The 23208-nt window shown below is 41.2% G+C and overlaps 1 protein-coding gene and 8 non-coding genes across 9 annotated transcripts; 5 read left to right on the forward strand and 4 right to left on the reverse strand.

Annotated features, from left to right (window-relative positions):
* The first annotated feature begins 956 nt into the window (after positions 1-956).
* trnas-aga (transfer RNA serine (anticodon AGA)) lies at positions 957-1038 on the forward strand. Its single transcript has one exon. It is a non-coding gene; the product is annotated as a tRNA-Ser (tRNA).
* A 198-nt stretch (positions 1039-1236) lies between these two features.
* trnah-gug (transfer RNA histidin (anticodon GUG)) lies at positions 1237-1308 on the forward strand. Its single transcript has one exon. It is a non-coding gene; the product is annotated as a tRNA-His (tRNA).
* A 503-nt stretch (positions 1309-1811) lies between these two features.
* On the forward strand, positions 1812-1884 carry trnak-uuu (transfer RNA lysine (anticodon UUU)). The gene has a single exon. It is a non-coding gene; the product is annotated as a tRNA-Lys (tRNA).
* A 1689-nt stretch (positions 1885-3573) lies between these two features.
* trnas-aga (transfer RNA serine (anticodon AGA)) lies at positions 3574-3655 on the forward strand. The gene has a single exon. It is a non-coding gene; the product is annotated as a tRNA-Ser (tRNA).
* Positions 3656-6630: 2975 nt separating this feature from the next.
* LOC130224139 (U4 spliceosomal RNA) lies at positions 6631-6771 on the forward strand. Its single transcript, XR_008837214.1, has one exon. It is a non-coding gene; the product is annotated as a U4 spliceosomal RNA (small nuclear RNA).
* Positions 6772-7691: 920 nt separating this feature from the next.
* Positions 7692-7773, reverse strand: trnas-gcu (transfer RNA serine (anticodon GCU)). The gene has a single exon. It is a non-coding gene; the product is annotated as a tRNA-Ser (tRNA).
* Positions 7774-8793: 1020 nt separating this feature from the next.
* On the reverse strand, positions 8794-8875 carry trnas-gcu (transfer RNA serine (anticodon GCU)). The gene has a single exon. It is a non-coding gene; the product is annotated as a tRNA-Ser (tRNA).
* A 179-nt stretch (positions 8876-9054) lies between these two features.
* Positions 9055-9136, reverse strand: trnas-gcu (transfer RNA serine (anticodon GCU)). Its single transcript has one exon. It is a non-coding gene; the product is annotated as a tRNA-Ser (tRNA).
* A 3451-nt stretch (positions 9137-12587) lies between these two features.
* On the reverse strand, positions 12588-21750 carry LOC130222075 (uncharacterized). Its single transcript, XM_056454699.1, has 5 exons — positions 20523-21750; positions 20303-20383; positions 15433-15492; positions 15152-15208; positions 12588-12830 (listed from the first exon to the last, which is right to left on the reverse strand). Exons 1-5 carry the CDS (start codon positions 21748-21750, stop codon positions 12616-12618), a joined length of 1641 nt encoding a protein of 546 aa, XP_056310674.1. The 3' UTR covers positions 12588-12615.
* Between the last annotated feature and the right edge of the window lie 1458 nt (positions 21751-23208).

The raw sequence follows: 23208 nt of genomic DNA on the forward strand, positions 1-23208 counted from the left end.
TCCTTTCCTCATCATCTTGTTTCTCATTATTTTTATATAATTATTTGATTATCTGAATGAGTAATTAACTTTGAATTGATTTTAACTAATGAATAAGTTAACACATTGCTTAATATAAGAATGTTCAGTGCGTTTGCCTGTCTCTTTATAACTTTTTCAGGAGCCACCAAACTAAGTCAGAGGTCACGGAGGCCTTGAGTGGAGCTGAGGGCTGAGGACCGGAAGCAACTGTCTCCGTTGTTATTTCTAAGAGTTAATACTATCTAAAATGTCTTAAGGGATCTTGCTGTTTTTACGGTTAATTCTTTTAAGGTGATTCTACTTTTTATTCAAGATAGACTTTGTGTAGTAAGGATATAACTGCCTGAATGTAGATTATACCAGTTTTTAACCAGTTTTGATAAAGACGGCTGAGACTACACTCAGCCTCGGATAAGAAACAGATTGTTCTTTAAGTGTGTGTGTTCTATTTGATTGTGGATCCGTTTCATAGGTCTGGAGTCAGCTCTGAACAGTCTAGTGGATGTCTGACGTTTATGCTTGAGATACTGTTCAGAATTGTACGCACGCACCCCACGTGGACATTTTCCTAGTCTATCTGTGTTTTATCCAATCAGGTTAGAACACCTATATGCGTGACGCAGTTAATGACCTTATGTGAGAGTAAAATTGTTATTGATTTGTGATTGTAAGCAGAGCGGCCTAGGAAGTCATGGCGAGTGTTGAAGCTGGCTTCTGCTGATGTAACTGCAAACTATCTTCAGTAACCTTTATTTATTTATATAAATCTCTGACTCCGGCTCTTCTTCGTCTGACAGACTGGTCATTCTTTGGGTTAAACTGCATACCATCCCTATAAGCGACATCTATTGCTGGTGAGCTCTTGCTTGCTCTACATTTCATCGGGCAGCACGACCAATGCGCCAGGCAAGAGCACAATGGAATGGTCAAGCTTCGTAGTCGTGGCCGAGTGGTTAAGGCGATGGACTAGAAATCCATTGGGGTCTCCCCGCGCAGGTTCGAATCCTGCTGACTACGTCCAGGATGCGCGCAGGATTTAGTTTGCGACTTTCCTTGATTGTTTGCAACCCCAGTGTTTCTGGGGAAAAGGGATGTGCTGGTAGGCAAAAGCAACAAAAATAAAACCGCAGCGCGCGCAACCTGACTGCCCTGGGCGCCCTCCATTTTCAAAGACGTATGACAGAGAGCGAGGCTCCAGCGGCTGTCCCGTAGCTCGCCGTGATCGTATAGTGGTTAGTACTCTGCGTTGTGGCCGCAGCAACCCCGGTTCGAATCCGGGTCACGGCATGCTTTTCAAGGTGGCATTGACGTTGCATTCTGTGATGCCATCCGTAATCTCCAGCCTCCTTTTAGTGCAGGCTGTGCTAATGGCACGTCCTGAATGTTTACGTTTCCTAAAGTGTGGAAGACTAGGGATTCGATATGAGCAGCGGGTCCTTTGATGCCAGCATGCTGTGTAGGTAAGCATTGATCAAGTCACGCTTCTAAGGCATGGAAGGAATCGTTTCAATGGTTAAGTCTCCATTTATTGCCACAACAACAGAAAGACCTTCTGCAGTTGTCATTGATCTTTTTGTCTCCTATATGACATTGAGTCCAAACTACTGTGTTTTACTGACGTCTACACCTACAACAACCATAAACCCAACCTCACAGTAACCTGTTGTGTTTTAGCAACATCTACACCAACCACAATTCCAAACCCCACCTCACGGTAAACTTTTGTGTACCGTAATTTCTGCGTCGACCACAACCCTAAACCTTGCCTACTTGCGTGGCACAGCCATGGAGCCCGGGTAGCTCAGTCGGTAGAGCATCAGACTTTTAATCTGAGGGTCCAGGGTTCAAGTCCCTGCTTGGGCGTGTAAGGCTCTTCTTGTGGAGCCACAGTTTTTGCTCAGTGAGCTATCGCTTGCTGAAAGTTTCATCTGGATGCACAACACGTGTACTAGGCATGAGGACATGGAGAGCACAGGCAGTCTTGTAGTTGCGGCCGAGTGGTTAAGATGATGCATTAGAAATCCGTTGGGGTCTTCTCGCGCTGGTTCGAGTCCTGCAGACCACGTGCTCGTTCTCTTCCTTTTTAAACTTGCAACAGTCATCAAATGTTTGCAATTCCAGCGTTACTTGGGAAAAGCGTCGTGCTGGTAGGAGGAGAAAAACAACAGCGTGCGCTCACTGAACCGAAAGGGGCAAATCAGAGGGAGGAACATGTCGCACAGGGACCACGACGGCTGTCCGGTAACTCGCCGTGATCGGATTGTGGTCAGTACTCTGCATTGTAGCCGCAGCAACCCCGCTTCGAATCAGGGTCACGGCAGGATTCCTTACGGTGACATTGGCATCACGCCCCCCTCTTGCCACCTGTTTTGTACAGCCCACTTTTCAGTGCACGCTGCTACTGTGACACGTCACAAGTGCTTGAATCTAAGCTAATCCCCCAGTGATCGCGGATAACTCAGACGGTAGAGCGTCAGACTTTTCATCTGACGTTCCTGGGTTCAAGTCCCTGTTTGGGTGTGTAAGCCAACTTTTGTAGAGCGTGGAGGATTCGGATTTCTACCTTCCTATCCATCTCAGCATGAATCAACGTTTATCCTTTCCTCATCATCTTGTTTCTCATTATTTTTATATAATTATTTGATTATCTGAATGAGTAATTAACTTTGAATTGATTTTAACTAATGAATAAGTTAACACATTGCTTAATATAAGAACGTTCAGTGCGTTTGCCTGTCTCTTTATAACTTTTTCAGGAGCCACCAAACTAAGTCAGAGGTCACGGAGGCCTTGAGTGGAGCTGAGGGCTGAGGACCGGAAGCAACTGTCTCCGTTGTTATTTCTAAGAGTTAATACTATCTAAAATGTCTTAAGGGATCTTGCTGTTTTTACGGTTAATTCTTTTAAGGTGATTCTACTTTTTATTCAAGATAGACTTTGTGTAGTAAGGATATAACTGCCTGAATGTAGATTATACCAGTTTTTAACCAGTTTTGATAAAGACGGCTGAGACTACACTCAGCCTCGGATAAGAAACAGATTGTTCTTTAAGTGTGTGTGTTCTATTTGATTGTGGATCCGTTTCATAGGTCTGGAGTCAGCTCTGAACAGTCTAGTGGATGTCTGACGTTTATGCTTGAGATACTGTTCAGAATTGTACGCACGCACCCCACGTGGACATTTTCCTAGTCTATCTGTGTTTTATCCAATCAGGTTAGAACACCTATATGCGTGACGCAGTTAATGACCTTATGTGAGAGTAAAATTGTTATTGATTTGTGATTGTAAGCAGAGCGGCCTAGGAAGTCATGGCGAGTGTTGAAGCTGGCTTCTGCTGATGTAACTGCAAACTATCTTCAGTAACCTTTATTTATTTATATAAATCTCTGACTCCGGCTCTTCTTCGTCTGACAGACTGGTCATTCTTTGGGTTAAACTGCATACCATCCCTATAAGCGACATCTATTGCTGGTGAGCTCTTGCTTGCTCTACATTTCATCGGGCAGCACGACCAATGCGCCAGGCAAGAGCACAATGGAATGGTCAAGCTTCGTAGTCGTGGCCGAGTGGTTAAGGCGATGGACTAGAAATCCATTGGGGTCTCCCCGCGCAGGTTCGAATCCTGCTGACTACGTCCAGGATGCGCGCAGGATTTAGTTTGCGACTTTCCTTGATTGTTTGCAACCCCAGTGTTTCTGGGGAAAAGGGATGTGCTGGTAGGCAAAAGCAACAAAAATAAAACCGCAGCGCGCGCAACCTGACTGCCCTGGGCGCCCTCCATTTTCAAAGACGTATGACAGAGAGCGAGGCTCCAGCGGCTGTCCCGTAGCTCGCCGTGATCGTATAGTGTTTAGTACTCTGCGTTGTGGCCGCAGCAACCCCGGTTCGAATCCGGGTTACGGCATGCTTTTCAAGGTGGCATTGACGTTGCATTCTGTGATGCCATCCGTAATCTCCAGCCTCCTTTTAGTGCAGGCTGTGCTAATGGCACGTCCTGAATGTTTACGTTTCCTAAAGTGTGGAAGACTAGGGATTCGATATGAGCAGCGGGTCCTTTGATGCCAGCATGCTGTGTAGGTAAGCATTGATCAAGTCACGCTTCTAAGGCATGGAAGGAATCGTTTCAATGGTTAAGTCTCCATTTATTGCCACAACAACAGAAAGACCTTCTGCAGTTGTCATTGATCTTTTTGTCTCCTATATGACATTGAGTCCAAACTACTGTGTTTTACTGACGTCTACACCTACAACAACCATAAACCCAACCTCACAGTAACCTGTTGTGTTTTAGCAACATCTACACCAACCACAATTCCAAACCCCACCTCACGGTAAACTTTTGTGTACCGTAAAGGTCTGCGTCGACCACAACCCTAAACCTTGCCTACTTGCGTGGCACAGCCATGGAGCCCGGGTAGCTCAGTCGGTTATTGCTAGGCGGTTGCTAAGTGGTTGCTAAGGTGTTGCTAGGTGGTTGCTATGCGGTTGCTAAGGTGTTGCTAGGCGGTTGCTAGGGTATTGCAAGGTGGTTGCAAAGGTGTTGCTAGGTGGTTGCTATGCAGTTGCTAAGAGGTTGCTAGGCGGTTGCTAAGGTGTTGCTAGGCGATTGCTAAGGTGTTGCTATGTGGTTGCTAAGGTGTTGCTATGTGGTTGCTAAGGCGTTGCTAGGTAGTTGCTAAGGTGTTGCTATGTGGTTGCTAAGGTGTTGCTAGGTGGTTGCTAAGGTGTTGCTAGGCGGTTGCTAAGGTGTTGCTAGGCGGTTGCTAAGTGGTTGCTAAGGTGTTGCTATGCGGTTGCTAAGGTGTTGCTAAGTGGTTGCTATGCAGTTGCTAAGGTGTTGCTAGGTGGTTGCTAAGGTGTTGCTAGGTGGTTGCTAGGTGGTTGCTAAGGTGTTGCTAGGTGGTTGCTAAGGCGGTTGCTAAGGTGTTGCTAGGTGGTGTCTATGCAGTTGCTAAGGTGATGCTAGGCGGTTGCTAAGGTGTTGCTCAGGTGTTGCTATGTGGTTGCTAAGGTGTTGCTAGGTGGTTGCTAAGGTGTTGCTAGGCAGTTGCTAAGGTGTTGCTATGTAGTTGCTAGGTGGTTGCTAAGGTGTTGCTAAGAGGTTGCTATGCGGTTGCTAAGTTGTTGCTAGGCGGTTGCTAAGGTGTTGCTAGGTGGTTGCTATGTAGTTGCTAAGGTGTTGCTAGGCGGTTGCTAAGGTGTTGCTAAGGTGTTGCTAGGCGGTTGGTAGGCTGTTGCTAAGATGTTGCTAAGGTGTTGCTAGGTGGTTGCTAAGGTGTTGCTATGTGGTTGCTAGGCGGTTGCTATGTAGTTGCTAGGTGGTTGCTAAGGTGTTGCTAGGCAGTTGTTAAGGTGTTGCTATGTAGTTGCTAGGTGTTTGCTAAGGTGTTGCTAAGCAGTTGGTAAGGTGTTGCTATGTGGTTGCTAAGGTGTTGCTATGTGGTTGCTAAGGCGTTGCTAGGTAGTTGCTAAGGTGTTGCTAGGCGGTTGCTAAGGTGTTGCTTGGCGGTTGCTATGTGGTTGCTAGGAGGTTGCTAAGGCGTTGCTAGGCGGTTACTTAGGTGTTGCTAGGTGGTTGCTAGACGGTTGCTAATTTGTCGCTAGGCGGTTGCCTACAAGACATTGTGCCCAGAAGCCTCTGAATTATTAAGCCGGGCCTGGTGATGGGAAGTTCAGATTTTTAAAGCGGATGTTAGGACTCAACATTATGTAGTCAGCAATAGAAACTTCAGTCAGTTAAAAAAATCACCATGATCTGAAAAATGTCTTACAGTAAAGTTTTGCAACCCAAAACACCAGCGAAGAAACTCAACACAGAAAAAAGTGTGGAGTCCCATGAAGGAGATGGAGACTGTTGTTTTTTGTTTACCTTTTAATTAAAGTTGTTGCACGTCCACTGGTTCCTGCCTCAAAATGAGTGAATTTGAGCCACATGCACATTAAGGAAGCGTTCAGAAAAAAACAAAACACCAGCGAAGAAACTCAACACAGAGAAACATAAACACCTACTGCCAGCTAGCGTTTCGGAAGTGTATTGCAGAGCAACAGAAACAGTGCGCAGAAGTATAAGTGCATGGCTACGCGCAAGGCTTGCGCCGTGGATCACGCTGATCACTTGACACAGAAGTATAAACCAGGCTTTATTGTTCAACATTAACTGCAACATGTTTCTTCTGGTTTTGTTGGAGAGAAACTAGACAGAATGCCTGAGTCTAAAAACGGCAGCATAGCTGACCTTGGATTTCTGTCAAAATATGGTTTCAGTGCCCTTGCGTTCTTCATTACCTTACCCCAATGCCTGTACAGCCCAATAAATACATCCCAATCTCAACCCTTTTCTCTGCCGTTCAGCGTTGTGACTCCGCCCCCTTTACCAGATTACCCACAATTCTCTTCTCCCAGATTCACATAAGTAGTGTATACTTTTCTTTAAGTAAAAATGAAACAATGTATAAGTAATTATTTTTGGACAAATCAATAACCTGTTCTGCTGACACAGCATGCACTCATTGGTGCCAGAGGGCTGATTGCTGGCAGTTTAAAGTTTGATGCCACCTTGTCGTTGCATGTCCAGATTGGTACACAGAAGAGTTCATAGCTGTTACAGCTATTCTTTCGCAGAGGCAATATCGTAGCCTATGAGGTCTATCCGAGGCGTGATCATTGCTGGTTGAAAACTTTACCCAATACCTCGCTGAGATGACTTGAAATACAGTCAGCTCTGGCAATTTTTGTCAGCCTTTCAGTAGGCTTAATGTTCTGTTGAAAAGGATAGCTGTGCTTCTGTTTCTTTAACATGTTGCAACTTTCGTTGAGCTCCTAAACATGCAGCAGGCTGGATTAACCTGTACCGTAACGTTCTTCAGAATGCAAGCAGAGTGCGTGTAAGAAACCTTCCATGGAAGCACCAGGCTCTCTAAAATGCTAAAGCAATTGAACCCACACAGACGGAGCACAGTGGATTAGCGGTCCATCCCTGCCGGAGGCTGGATTAACTGTTACCATAACATCCTTCAAAACGCTAAGAGGGTGCAAGTAAAACACCTTCCACGGAAGCACCGGGCTCTCTCAAACACCAGAGCAAATGAGCGACGAGGATGGGATTCAAACCCACACATGCAGTGCACAATGGATTAGAAGTGCATCACCTTAACTACTCGGCCACCTCATCAGCACAATCGATTAACAGTCCGTCGCTTTAACTACTCGGCCACCTTGTCACAAATGTTCTCGCTTTCCTGACGGAGGCTGGACTGTGGCACATATGTGTATATGTATGTTCTTGCAACTATTTTGCAAAAATATTCGGTAAGATGACATTCAATTTTGCCATAACATGCTTCGAAGCACGAAGATGGTGCGAGTAAGATAAGTTCCCCGTAAGCACCAGGCTCTCTTAAATGAACAACGAGGATGGGATTCGAACCCATGTATGCAGAGCACAACGGATTAGCAGTCCATCGCCTTAACCACTCGGCCACCTCGTCATGCATATAGCCACTTTCCTGATGGGGGCTGGACTTTGGCATATATGTATGTATTTGCAGCTATTTTCGATACAGATGACATTAAATTTTGCAGCAACATCCTTCAAAATGCTAAGAGGGCGCATGTAATACACTGAAAATCCACTGCATCACCGGGATCTCTCAAATGCCAGAGCATTTGAGCGACGAGGATGGGATTCGAACCCACGCGTGCAGAGCACAATGGATTAGCAGTCCATCGCCTTAACCACTCGGCCACCTCGCCACATACGTTGACACTTTACCGATGGAGGCTGGACTGTGGCCCGTGTATGTTTTTGCAACTATTTTCGGTAAGATGACACTCAATTTTGCCATGGAGTCCCATGAAGGAGCTCCGCATGGAGACTGTTGTTTTGTGTTTACCTTTCAATGAAAGTTGTTGCACGTCCACTGGTTCCTGCCTCAAAATGAGCGAATTTGAGCCACTTGCACATTAAGGAAGCGTTCAGAAAAAAACAAAACACCAGCGAAGAAACTCAACACAGAGAAACATAAACACCTACTGCCAGCTAGCGTTTCGGAAGTGTATTGCAGAGCAACAGAAACAGTGCGCAGAAGTATAAGTGCACGGCTAGGCGCAAGGCTTGCGCCGTGTATTACGCTGATCACTTGACACAGAAGTATAAACCAGGCTTTATTGTTCAACATTAACTGCAACATGTTTCTTCTGGTTTTGTTGGAGAGAAACTAGACAGAATGCCTGAGTCTAAAAACAGCAGCATAGCTGACCTTGGATTTCTGTCAAAATATGGTTTCAGTGCCCTTGCGTTCTTCATTACCTTACCCCAATGCCTGTACAGCCCAATAAATACATCCCAATCTCATCCTTTTTCTCTGCCCTTCAGCGTTGTGACTCCGCCCCCTTTACCAGATTACCCACAATTCTCTTCTCCCAGATTCACATAAGTAGTGTATACCTTTCTTTAAGTAAAAATGAAACAATGTATAAGTAATTTTTTTTGGACAAATCAAAACCCTGTTCTGCTGACACAGCATGCACTCATTGGTGCCAGAGGGCTGATTGCTGGCAGTTTAAAGTTTGATGCCACCTTGTCGTTGCATGTCCAGATTGGTACACAGAAGAGTTCATAGCTGTTACAGCTATTCTTTCGCAGAGGCAATATCGTAGCCTATGAGGTCTATTCGGTAAGATGACATTCAATTTTGCCATAACATGCTTCGAAGCACGAAGATGGTGCGAGTAAGATAAGTTCCCCGGAAGCACCGGGCTCTCTTAAATGAACGACGAGGATGGGATTCGAACCCATGCATGCAGAGCACAATGGATTAGCAGTCCATCGCCTTAACCACTCGGCCACCTCGTCATGCATGTAGCCACTTTCCTGATGGGGGCTGGACTTTGGCATATATGTATGTATTTGCATCTACTTTCGATACAGATGACATTAAATTTTGCAGCAACATCCTTCAAAACGCTAAGAGGGTACAAGTATCACACCTTCCACTGAATTACCGGGATCTCTCAAATGCCAGAGCATTTGAACGACGAGGATGGGATTCGAACCCACGCGTGCAGAGCACAATGGATTAGCAGTCCATCGCCTTAACCACTCGGCCACCTCGTCACATGGGTTGCCACTTTACTGATGGAGGCTGGACTGTGGCACATATGTGTACGTGTATGTTTTTGCAACTATTTTCGGTAAGATGACACTCAATTTTGGCATAACATGCTTCGAAGCACAAAGAGGGTGCAAGTAAGTTACACTGTAAAAACAATTCTGTAAAATTTCCGGAAAAATACTGGCAGCTATGGTTGCCAGAACTTTTTTGTAAAAAATACAGAATTTTTCTGTAAAAATTTTTTTTAGAAAAATGTTGTATTTTTAACACGAGTAAATTTTATTCATTAACTGATGCAATCAGTTACAATCATTTACAAGCCTTTGAGTTAATTATTTATATTTGCAGAAAGCAACTACGTTTTAATTGGCATTTACTAGCATTAAAATCAACATTTTAAATGTCTAAGTAATATATCTGAGCATATTGAGAACCATCGTACATCAGTTCACTACAAAAACTTTTTAAATAAAGTCATTAAATGCATTATTGTGTTCATGTGTGACTGTAATTAACAAACAGACTTTCACTGCATTAGTAACTACACAGTTACCTTTAAACAAAAGAAGATGCAGCATAACATCAGATTCACTGAGTTCATCTTGGACTTGCACACAGATGCTACTATCCTCCACAATGGTGAAACAAAAATGTTTTACAGTATTTTGCTGTTGTTTTTCCTGATTTTACAAAAAAATACTGGCAGCTGTGGTTGCCTGTAATCTACTGTTTTTAACATTTTACATTCGTAAATTCAATCTACAGAATTTTTCTGTTAAAATACATTCCACAGTCTGTATTTTTCATTGAACAAATTTAACCCCTTAAATCGCAAAACAAAATCCTCACAAGTGTCCTCACTACAGAGGGTTGAACACTCAGACAGTGATGAAGTTAATGAGATAAATAAGTGTCTAATTAAAGGAGGATTAATAATTATTGATTAACAAGTGTTAACAAGCAGAATCACTGAAGGAAAGAAAAACAAGACCAAATAACACAAATTACAGCCAAAATCAAAGATGAAATCAACTGAGGATAAAACTCTAAATAAAAATAATAATTAATAAAAATAATTACACAATAAAACTTTTATTTGCCAAGATCTCAGCAGAGATCATTAAACAACTCCACAAACATCAGGAGCTTCACTTATCACTGACCTTTGACCTTATTTCTGTCACATGAACAAAAGCTCTTAATGAAATTTCTGTTGTTCATTTGAAGTCACCATGACAGAGGACAGAGCCTGCTTAAAGCTGCGGTCACACTTGACTCTTCCTCCCATAGACTTCCATTCACATGAACATGAATGCGTCAAACCGGAAACACAAGGTCATGCATCAAGTTTCGCAGGTTGCTGCAGTGCAAAGTTCAAGCTTGGTGAACTCTAACCTGCAAAATCGCATCACTTGATTGCGTGAGACCAATCGTGATCAAAACATGACCTCTCTGAACAGAAATTTATTGCATGGAGCGGTCGCTCGCTTTTTTTTAATGTCTAATCATCTTGTTTAATCCCACCCCTTTTCACAGCGCCACACGACAGAATTTCGCACACACAAAGCCCGGTGTGACCGCAGCTTCAGTCCGGCTCTTTAACTTCTTGATTTAAAATAGTTTACACTCTGGTTGCAATAATTAATTATGTTAATCACACTAATTGTATAGCATAAAAAGCCAAAACAAACATAAAATTAAGTGTGATGAGATTAACTATCATATCAAAGCCACCCTTGAATTGTTGTTAAATAACATCTTAAGTGTGAGAATTGAATTCACTACATAACTGAAACCACTGGAACTTCAGCAATCAATGACATTTTAACAGGTCTAAATACATCAGTCATGAGAATGTTTGAACTATATCGCATAACTTGAAAACACACAGATGTCAACAATTAGTCTTTGAATCTCAATAATGGTGACAAACAAAAAAACAACAATCAAATAAAAAACACAACCCAGAACAATACAAAACAATCTACTGAAATATTACACCCCAAAAACAAAATAAATGAAAGGCAAAGAAAGAAATGTTAAAGAGCCCATATTATACATGAAATAGGGTTTTATTTAGGTTTTAAGGGTCTCTAACAACAGTCTAATATGCATGCAAGGTCAAAAAACACTTTGATGGTCTTATAATCTGCATTTATTTTTACCTAATTATCCCAGCGACTCCCATATGAATCGTTCAGCGATTCATTTGTTCCCAAACCCCTCCTCAGCGCGAAGCTAATCTGCGCTGATTGGACCGATGACAGCCTGCTGCGATTGGTCGACACGGACTAGGCTTCAGCGAGAGACAGAGTGAAATGCCCAGCTGCTAATCTACAATATAAAAGTAGTCACAGTGCATACACGCTTCATAGTGGATTTTGGCTGCCAGTGGGTGAATGTAAACACAGACGATGGACTAGAAAATACTGACGACTAACTATTTTATTGAGCAAAAAGTCCAAGAACTGGCGAGGAGATTTAGCCTGTCACAGTCTCCTTGCTCTTTTTACACACACACACACACATACTTGTTTTTGTTACATCGTGGGGACTACTGAGTAGAAGGTTACATGTGGGGACAGCACTTTCTAAATACAGTAAAGCTATAATTTTAAGTTAGATGTGTCAAGAGGAATTATTGATCTAAAATAAATAATTTTTTTATCCAAAATTCTCAAGTTTAGAAAGCGTCATTTCTGTCAGGTTTTTTTATTCTGGTGGGGACATCACAATTGTGTTATACCACAAACTACCACCTGGTGTCACTATTATGAATTACCTGTTGATTATTAATTTTCTAATACAATTGGGAGAATTGTCTTTATATTTGTATTTAATTTTTATCTTGCATTTCACTATTTCACAACAACTTGTATTTTTAATAGACAATGTCTAGGATTTTATTTTTTATACTGAAGAATAAATGAACATTACAAAAATATTGAAATATAAATTCAGATATACAAATCTTTAATCTTAAACTGTATAACAGTAATATGAGGGGGGGAAACAGATAAACAAAAACTAATACCATATAGAAAAATAAAATTAAATTAAACATTTTACTTTTATGTAAATAAGTGCATATTAAGATATTTTATATGAGAGTCTTTTACTGGTATATTTTCAATAGATCAAGTCTAAAGAATCATGTACGAATAAAATTTGACATTTATGAAGATTAAGCTTTGGCCAGAAGATTTAGTAAATTTGGAAATACGGTGCAGCAAAAATAGACTCAACGCTGAAACGATCACAGCACTGATGCTTCTACTCCGCCTCTGTGTGCTAATCTGTTAACGTGTGCAGAAAAAAAATACACGCTGCTTATGTCCTGCTTACGAGTGCAGTGTCAAACCAACATAACTGTCTTTTTGTGAATCCAAAAACTCAACACAACATTTTTTCGCTTAACACAGCGACAGGAACTTCTTACCTTTAACAACAAAACCTTGTTAAAGGCTATTTCACATTTCTTTTACAATTTTCGCTTCAACGAGTCAATGCGATTTTTAACATAAAATTTGACTGCCTCCCAGCTTCTTCCTTGAAGCGCAGCAGGGGAGGATTTAATGCATTCTTCGCACTGTGTTTTCCCGGGAACCCTTCCAGACTTGATGCAGGTTAGCAACGTTTTTTCTACCGCTTGGATCTCCTCTGTAGACCACTTTTTCCGTGGGTTTCGCGAAGATCCTGAATAAAAAAATAAAGGAACTAGTAATTGTGATTGAGATAACAGCAAGTCCTAGCAAAACATGAAATGATTACTTCAGTTTTGTCTCTCATTGTTTTAGTTGCACATTTTTCTAAATTCTAGTTAGCACAGTTGAAAATCTCTAACATATGCTTAACATAATAGTCCAGGGTGACCAACAGCAACAGATGTAAAAATCTTATTATAAGGGAATTCTGATGTCTACAGCAGTTTTGGTGATATTACAACCATTCACATTTCAGCCACACCCCATCACAGTGTTTTCTTCTTGATAAACTGTGCCACATAATGCCAACTGGAAACTGTGAAAGGTCTTTATCTGTTTGGAATTAGTGAAGTTGATGGATATGGATTTTCCATGCAGTATCTTAAAGGAGAAGTTCAATTGCAGAACAAACATTTACAGATAATGTACTCAACCCCCTTGTCATCCGAGATGTTCATGTCTTTCTTTCTTTAGTTGTAAAGAAATAATTTTTTGAGTAAAACATTTTTCAATTACAGGAAATTTACTACCGGAACACACTCCAATTTTCCATATAGTGGACTTCTATGGTGTCCGCGAGTTTGAACTTCTGAAATGCAGTTTAAATGCAGCTTCAAAGATCTCTACAGGGTTCCTACAGGGTTTGGAAAATTGTGGAATTTGATTGAAGTATTTTCCAGGTCTGGAAACATATGGAAAAAAGAAAGCAAAGTATGGAGAAAAAATTTGTTTGAAATTTTTTACTTTTGTCCCTATTTAGTAAAATGAAAAATTCAAGTAAATTTATTGTACAAAAAAGTAAGCTTTCTTGGCAGCTGTTTTTTTCTGATTCTTTAGTGATTGTCTAACAGACTCAATGAATTCAAAGTGCACCTTTTCATTATGCAAAATGCAGGTTATAAGCACTTTCTTCTCAGCCTATTCTTAGCACAATATATTATTTTAGGGCATCTATATGTTGTCACTCTAAGAAAATAATTAAAAAAACGGAGAAAAATATCTACAGATGACTTTACTATATACCAAATATAAATCTGTATGTAATTAACCATTCATGTTATGTATGGTCTGAAAATCTTTTGAGAGGTTTAGAAATGTCTGGAAAAGTATGGAATTTTGAAATGGAAAACGTGTAGGAACCCTGGCTCTAAACGACCCCAGGTGTTTATCTAATGAAACTATCAGTTTATCAGTGTGCGTCTAAAAACTCTCATCTCATTTTCTTCTCCAGCTTCAGAATCATCCTATAGCACTGTTTTATCTTTTTTTGTAAACATTGGGTCTGTGTTCTGCAGCGATGGAAGATGATTCTGAAGCTGGAGGAGAAAATAAGAGTTTTTCGACATACCCTAACTGTCTTGAACCGGAGTACACAGAGTTCACATGTGCAGAACTAGACAAGTCCAGCTTTTGAGGTTGAAAAGTACAGAAATTGTAAAATTTTATTATTATTTTTTTTTTTTAGAAAATAATCGATTTTTTTGCTAGATAAGACCCTTCTACCTCGGCTGCAATTTAAACTGATTTTGGAAGTTCAAACTGGAGGGCACAATTGAGGTCCACTATATGGAGAACATTACTGAAAATGTTTTCCCTATAACCATTTCTTTACACCTGAAAAAGAAAGACATGAACATCTTGAATGACAAATAAATTATCTGTAAATTTTTGTTCTGGAATTGAACAAAGTGTGGTTACACACACACAAAAAAAACAGAATATGTGGGTTAGGCATGCGTTAAACTACAGTAGTCAACATTTGAAGTGGATCAAAAAGTTCAACAAAGCTCTTAGCATGTTCAACAAAGACAAGAATAGTTATTTTTTTGCTGTTGGGATAACTTTGATGAAAGGTTTTTGATCCACTTCAAATGTTGACTCCTGTATACTTAACAGCATATGCTGGTGTTTTTCAACAGTGCACATAGCAAAAATGGCATGAACGGATACATCTAGTCTCAAACCTGACTTCACTCCATGTAGTTTCTTTTTATGGACCATTTTATGATTTCCAAGTTTTGTTTTGTACAGAACTAAGAAGAAACCACTAAACTGAGCACTTCATCCACTTCGGATCTACCATGCCACAGTTAGAAAGCTCCATTAACACAAATCTCTGAAAAACACAAAGTTTCTATTTGTTCATGTCAAACTTCTTCAAATTTCACTTGCACATGAAATCAAAGGAATTCTGTTGTTAATCCAAATAGGTCTTTGTGCAGATTTCTATTGATATAACTTGATATTGACTGAACTTTCACAAAAAAATGGAAATTGTGACCTATTTCATAAGACATTCAAACAACGGCTTACTCTTTGTTGTGTCTGGTTGTTCCAAGTCCATTGGCTGCCGTTTTTTAACTTTCTTTCCTGTTGTAAACATATGAGCACAACTTAGAAGACCTTGAATATATGCAATATTCCGTAATGGCACAGAATACTGACTAAATGGTTAACAGTAATTGTGCCACACATGTATTTAACAAAGATTGACTGGTGAAACAACTTCCAAATGACTGGTGAAGCATCCAAATAATAAATAACTGCACAGAATGCACTCTCCTTACAAGTATAACAATATCAGAAGTTCTTACCTTTAGCTGGTTGTGTAGTTTTCTTTTGTCCAACTCCAGCAGTAGACTTCTTTGATTTGTCTGGACACATAATAGCTCTCTTTAATTAAAAGATTATTCAATAAAAACTCCCTAAATATCAGCAAGCACACTTGATTTTTTTCTTCCAGTAATAATTAGCCTTTTCTGGCTTTCCCATCATTCCCTTTTAGTAACTGACTTATTTGAATTAAATTAGATTTCAGGTAGTTTGAATTTTTAATATAATATTTATAATATAATATAATATAATTATAATATTTATTTTTTTCTCAATAATGACAACATTAACAGTTTAATGTCACACCCCTAGACTGTTTACATTGGTTTCTACCAGTGTCTCCCCCACTGTTATGTACTTATTGGTTTCTCAGCGTGACAGTACGACCAACCTAAACAGTATTTCAGCAGTGAGGATGCTGAGGATAGCATTACTCACTGCACTTCCGCTGAGGGTGAGCAAAATCTGGACCTGGGACGAACAGCGATAGACTATGAACTAGATTTGATTTCTTCTGAGGATGTCATCATTAAACTCTCTGTACACCCTGAACTGTCTGCCTGTGTTAATTTCCCACCCAGTCTCCCTCAGTTAACACTTGCTGACAGCCATGCTGTCTCAATCCTGCCACCACTGTCACCTGTCAGCCCCTTTTCTCACCCTCAGCTCACCATCTGTGCGGTGGGTTTCCCGGGGGTCTGCCAGTCTCCATCCGTGGCTGGAGGATTCCTCACCTTCACCATAAACATCAGAGTCCAGAACTCTGCCTCGGCCCTCTGACCCTGCGGCTCCACCCCGGCTCTCAGCTCCCTCATCTCCACCTTCGCCCGTCAGTCCACCATTTCCACCGGGCTCCATCGTTCATTCGGCTCCACCCTGGTCAGTCGTGTTCCTACTCCTTCGGCTGCACCTTATCGCTGGACTCCTCCCTCCAGCAGGCACAGCCTCGGTCCTCTGTCACTCAGTCTCCGCCGCGGACCTCTGGATCTCCGCCTCGGTCGCCAGAAGCTTGGGCTCCGCCTTCACTCTCCAGATCCTCGGTGTCGCCCAGGATCATCGGCTCTCCGTCTCCGCCTCGGGCTCTACCGCCACCTGCTTCGCCTCCGTCGTTCGCCCCCCTGGAGTTGTCAGCCTTTCCTCCACCATGGCTCCTCGCTCCATCGGCTCCACCGTGGGTCTCCATCATGGCTGCGGTCTGGGTCTCACCTGGCTCCTCCTGCTCCAGCTCCTTTCTGTCTCCTCCATGGCTCCTCACTCCGTCATCAACTCCCTGGGCTGTTCTGTCTCCACCCTGGACACTGTTGACCGTTCTCCTCCCGGGAGTCCGTCCTCTGCCAAAGCCACTCCTGAGACTTTGTTTACATTATTATCCTTGTTTTTCGGCGCGAGGATGCGCCTTCCCGGAGGGGGGTGTAATGTCGCACCCCTGGACTGTTTACGTTGGTTTCTACCAGTGTCTCCCCCGCTGTTATGTGCTTATTGGTTTCTTCCCCTCGTCACTGTGATTCCCTACAGCTGTCCTCAATAATCAGTATGTCTTTATAAGTTGATTTGTTTGCTCTGTTGCTTGTCGGTCGTTGATGTTACTACCCTGTGTTTCCTGTTCTGCTCTTTGGCTTATTAAAGTCTTTTCATTTATATTACGTCGTTGTTTGTCCATTCCTTGTCTCAGCGTGACAGTTAAATAGTCATACTGTACCATTTGGATCCAGCTTACAATCCAGGTACCGAAACCCGGAAAACTAGCAAGAAACAATGATGGACAGAATTGAAAGACTACTCAGAAATCTGAGAGCTGCATGCAGTTCCACAATAAAACTTTAGCATAACACTGAAACAGAAGTCGACAAAGAAGGTCCAGTCACTGATCAATTATGTGATCAATAACTCTTAGGCCTGTTATCTGCAAAAGTTGGACACTGAAAATTTAAGGAAAGAAAACGCTGATGCTGAGAAGTATAAAGAGTGATACAGAAAAGCCGGAATCCAAGCTTTTGTTTTTTCAAGAGATGTGTATACAACAAGGCCTTGGCTGGGACGAAAAGCTGCCTACAGATCTTGCACAAGAATGGCAAAGGTGGTGTTCAAAACTTCCATAGATCCACCACATAATTATCCCCTGATAGTATGGAATAAAGTCTAAGCATAAGCCTAATGGAAACGTTGCTTCATCACTTCAAAGTCCAGGGTAATCCACCTGCTGTGTGATGGAAGCAGTGACTGGAGTGAGAATAGGAAACAACTTCCTGAAGCCCCTGAATATGAAGCGCAAACAAGTTCAACTGTGGATAGATTCAATGAATGGGCTACTGTGGAGCCAGCTCACAATTGGAAACAGCTTTTTTGTTTAAGCTCTGCTTGGATGTGCTCATCTGAAATTTTCATCGCAGCAGTGCACACTTGGGGTGTCTTTCAGTGCTTCTTTTTCAATCTTCTGCCCTTCTTCTAAATGTTCTGCAGAGTTACCTTCACTGTGTTAAGCTTTGCTGTTGCTAGTGCTGCGGAGCCAAATGTTTTAACACAGGTATCTTTAAAGCTCTTAGCACGATGAAGCTTCTCTGGCTGCCTCCGTCCAATTGTGGTTAAGCAATGTAGCTGTACTCCAACCAGCAGATCTCCCTACCTGAGGTCAGACTGTAGCTAATCTGAAGGAAAGTGAATTACGGTGGAAAAGCCTGAGGAGGGTGATAAAGATCAGAGTGATAAAGATGTGAGTAATGAGATAAAACAAAGTTAGCAGGTCAGTGTGCAACTCAGTAGCAGCAGCGATCAAAGTGGACCAGAACCTGTACTAGATTTATTGAAGTACAGTAAACTGAAAAAGGAATTAAAAGGTTTGTGCACAATGCAAATTCAAGCTCCAAGAAACTTGTACAAATCAGAAGTAGGCACTGGATTTTGCAAGGCAGAAAACTTGTAAAAGTACATGTATTCTGTTGAAATGTCCTCTGAGCAAACGATTTAAAACAAAACTCACACAGCAGGACATGGCTCCATTGCCATGAGACAGAATAACAAAGACCAGAGCAGAGCCGTGAATTTGGAGATGGTTTCAAGTCAGTTAACAGAAAATTTCCTGTTAGCACTCAAGTGATTTGTCTTCAGAAGAGGGCTATGTGAGGTGGTTTATTTAGACAATGCCAAAACTTTCAAAAGAGCAAAGAAAGACCCCAGTGAGCTATGGGAAGCCATCAGAGAACCACACCTGCTGGAATATTTATCATGGAAGGGCATCTGCCACTTCATCGTAAAGCAAGCATGGATTTTGGGAGAGGCTAGGGAGGTCTTTAAAGACATGCCTGTAAAAAGGTGATAGAAATAGGCATCTCTCACTTTTAAAGAAATGTCTACACTCCTCACAGAGGAAGAAGTGACAATGAATTCCAGACCCCTTACGTTTGTCCCTTACCTTGTCACCTGCACACTTCCTGGTTGGTGAATGATTCCCTGCGACCATGATCATACCACTGCGGGTAAGGAAGACGAGATATAGAAACCAACTCATGAGCAACCTGCAGAATCACTGGAGGAAAGATCTGCACAATTCCGCAACACACAGAAACCTACTGAGCTGAAAACAGGTGGCATTGTTCTCATCAGGGATGCCAACATGCTGAGACAAATCTGGAAATTAGGAAAAATCGAAGAGCTGTTTCCAGGCTGAAAAGGCAAAGATAGACCCTGCGCTAGAGGTCTGAATTCCTGCGGGACCCGACCAGATTTCTTGTGACACGGGAATAAATTTCCAAATAAAAGCGGTTGCGGTCGGTAACGCTGATGTAATTTAAATGGAAGCATGCGGTAACAATATCCCGTTCCCGAAGATGTTTCTGAACAGCAAATCGGCACTATATTCAATCCTATGGAGCAGCCTGCATTCAAAACTGTTATGAACTTGCTGCGCTCCTGAACCACTGCTTTCTGCATCATACATTTTATTGGCTCTGGAATTACTCCAGAGCCAAAATATTCATAACACAAACAAACATTTTTAACTCTGTTTAACTCGCTTAACATTAAATCGTTGCAGTCTGTCAGTCATAAAATGCCAGTGGATGGGCACCAAACCTTTGAAAGTAAAGAAAAACATGCACAGACAAATCCAAATAACACCCTGCAGCTCGTGACGATACACTGATGTCCTAAGACACCAAAACATCAGTTTTTGTGAGAAACGGAACAGCATTTATATAATTATTTACCTTTGATACACAGCAATGTCCATCTGTCCTGAGCATGAGTTTATCACGAGGCTCGTTACATGTGTACACCACGTTACTCTGGTGTGGTGTGGTCATTGTTTACAAAGAGCTCAGAGACTGATTGATTGTTCAACACACCCATAAATGTAGTAAAAGTGTGGAGGGTCTGCAGATAATTTTTCTCCTTCCGGTGTTTGCGTATACTACCCCAGAGCACTACACATGTAATGGGCCTCGTGATAAACTCATGATTAGGACAGTTGGACTGTGTGTATCAAAGGTAAATAATGATATAAACTGTTCAGTTTCTCGCAAAAAAAACTATCTTTTCATATCTTGGGACATCAGTGTATAGTTACGAGCCAAACGGTGTAATTTGGATTTGTCTGTGTGTGTTTTTTTTTTTTTACTTTCAGAGGTTTGGTGCCCATCCACTGCTATTATATGGCTGACAGACTACTGAAGAAACAGATGCCATGGGGTAAACAGATAAACATCCCTTTAATGTGTGTGTACACTGCAATGAAGTGAAATCCTTTTAGTATACCACTGCACAAAACTACATTAAACCGTTATTTTGTTACCTATACCAGTTGTCAGTGGTCACTGTTGCCTGCTTAGCATAGAAGATACAGCACAGACTACATACCTGCAGAATTTGAAGGTGAAGCAGCCTTTTCAGTTATTTCGGTGTCAGAGTCCGATTCATCACTGTCCATCTGTATTTTTTCTAGAAAACACAGCAACCACAAAAAGTAATAGACAAAATTATTAGGTAGCAAACTAAATATTTTTAAACAGCTACATTCAATCTATGGCGGAAAATATATAAATGAATTTACTTAGTGATTTACTCAAGCCTGTTTTACCTTGTGGATCAATCTCGATCTCATCGAGATTCTTTCCTTTGAAATAATTTAGTTGTCCTCGCTCCATAGCCATAAGTACTTTGCTTATCTTTGCCAACTGTAAGGTACCTTCAGGTAGTCTATAGTATTGGCGATGGACTCTGATGTCATGTCCTAGGAAGTTAGCAATATCGTCCATTTCATTATCTTTTAAGTTCAGTACTTTGGACATTGTTGCCATATGCTTTCGCAATCTAGTTGAGGACAGTGCTTCTGGAGATTGTGCTCCACAGCTGCGAGCTACATATCGAACAATGTCTGATCCTCTGAAATGGCTCATTGCGTTTGGTCTTGCAAACATGAATACATTCTCATCCAGAACATCACAGTTACGGCGAGTCTTGACGAGTAACTCCATCGATGTCACCATATCAGGTGTGAGAAGAATGGGGACCTTACGTCCACGTTTACCTCGTATTTCAATTCTCTGGAAGTGCTTGCAAAGTGACTTTTCAAGGTCTGTCAGGGCAAGCTCTACATCTGGATGAGTCGATGAGGTATCCCTCAATATGAAAGAATTAAGGGACATCTTGGATACCTCTCCTTCCCTTCTACGATTAAAAAGTATCACCTGACAGAGTGTCACTTTTGCAAGTTCTGCCCAGTGTTTGCTACTTGGTTCTTGTTCAAGTTTTGTTTGAGACTCCTTACTATGGCTGTCAAGATATTGGTGCATTTTTTTCACATCTTCTGCAAATGGAAGAAGCTGTGGAGAATTCCATTTTGCTTCACTCAAAGTTCGGAGAGCATGGGATGACACACACTCACTCCATTTAGTGTCACAGATTTGTTTAAAGGCTTGCGCATCGCTGAGGGTATTCTTATCACCTGACATCATTGCCTCACATTCAATAATGCTGGCCATCTTCTTGAGGTTGTGCCCTAACTTTAGGGCCAAAGACGGTGTTTTATAGCTGCTTGTCTCTTCGTTTAAGCCAGCCACACCGTGAACTGCATTGATGACGTGAGGAAAATTAGCTGGAACGAAGAACTCGGACACTTCCTTCAACTTCCCATGCTTCCTTCCTTCAAGCACGAGTCGCCCGGTTTCACGCATCTTTTGCCTGATGTACTCATGTTTTGTGGCATCGTGCCCATGTTTATTGAACAGATGCTGTCCTAATTTTAAGATGATTTTTTCTTTGCGGACAACATTTGTTACCTCATCTTCATGCATTTCGCTCACCATTTTCCAAAATCTTGTACTAACACTTTTAGGAATTGGGTCAGCATACGAGCAAAGGGACTGAACTCTTGTCTTTCCCGGTTTCATCCCCTTCACTTTCTTGTTTAGGTGGCATCTCTGCATATGTCTCCACAATGATTTCCTCTTCAAATATGCTGCACAGTTTATGCAGTGCAAATAATCGCTTGCTTTTACCTCTGAAATTGATTGCTGTCGGGGTATCACAATACCTTTTCCATCTTTAAGCACCTGAGCATTATGACAGCGGTTTCCTTTATTTCTCAAAAAACTCAGTTGTAATTTTCGCTCTTTAGACCCTTTTGGAAAAGCAACAGCTCTTGCCACCTCTGGCATCTCTTTATGTTTAGATTCTAAATGACGCGCCATTTTGCTGTATGGTTTCGAGCAAAACAAGCAATAAAACTTCTTGTTGTACAGTCTGCCACCGTCTGTCTTTCTCTTAAGCATCATGACTGTCACATTACAATTACCTGGTGAAGAGGATTCTCCGATTTCTTTTTTTTCGGATGAAGAAGATTCTCTGGTGTCGATTTCTTCATATGGAGATGATTCTTTGGTGCTACTCTCAGCCAAGGAACTAAAACGAGTCACAATGCGCCTTCTCTTAAATGGTTGTGATCTTGAAGATTTTGATTTGGTTTTTCCTAACTTCTCTTCCTCATCTGAACTGTCTGATTCTTCTTCTGTATTTGGTACATACTCGTCCTCACTGGGCTCTGAACTTGACAGAGATTCTTCTGCTGTGTTTCCAAGCATTTTCCTGTTAATCTGTGAATTAAAGTTATTAGTTAGAAGTCTTGAGCAGAAATCTAAGACAGCGTGAAGGTTTTATTAATAACAATGCAAATTTTAATTTCCAGGCTGCAGGGATGGGCAGTATCTGAAATACTATTTTGTATTTAAATACATTTAATCTTAGTATGTTTGTATTCTTAAAACACAAAGTACAAAAATACTTTTTACCAATTAACCTCATTATTAGACTGCTGATTTCCTAAACGAAATACAAAAATACTAAAATCAATTGTATTTAAATACAAAACACAGACTTTTTCCAAAGGTATTTAAAGAAAAAGTACAAAATAGTTTTTAAAATACATGCATTTCAAATACTGCCAATCCCTGCAGGACATCAGTCTGCAGTCTAATAAGAAGGCAAAGTACCTTATTTATTTTGAAAATACAAAAATACTAAGATTAAATGTATGTAAATGCAAAATACATTTGTTGTTTTCAAAGGTATTTAAATACTAATTGGAATTTTATATCTGAAATACCTCCTTATTAGACTACCTCCTAATCTCAACCTCCTTATTAGACTGCTGATATCCTGCAGGGATGGGCAGTATTTGAAATACAAAAATACTATGTTGTCTTTAAGTACATTTTTTAAATTTATTCTCAATTGTTTTTAGTATTGGAATTCTGCTGTTATATTTT

This window comes from Danio aesculapii, chromosome 4 (genome assembly GCF_903798145.1).
Source record: "Danio aesculapii chromosome 4, fDanAes4.1, whole genome shotgun sequence".
NCBI classification, from domain to species: domain Eukaryota; kingdom Metazoa; phylum Chordata; class Actinopteri; order Cypriniformes; family Danionidae; genus Danio; species Danio aesculapii.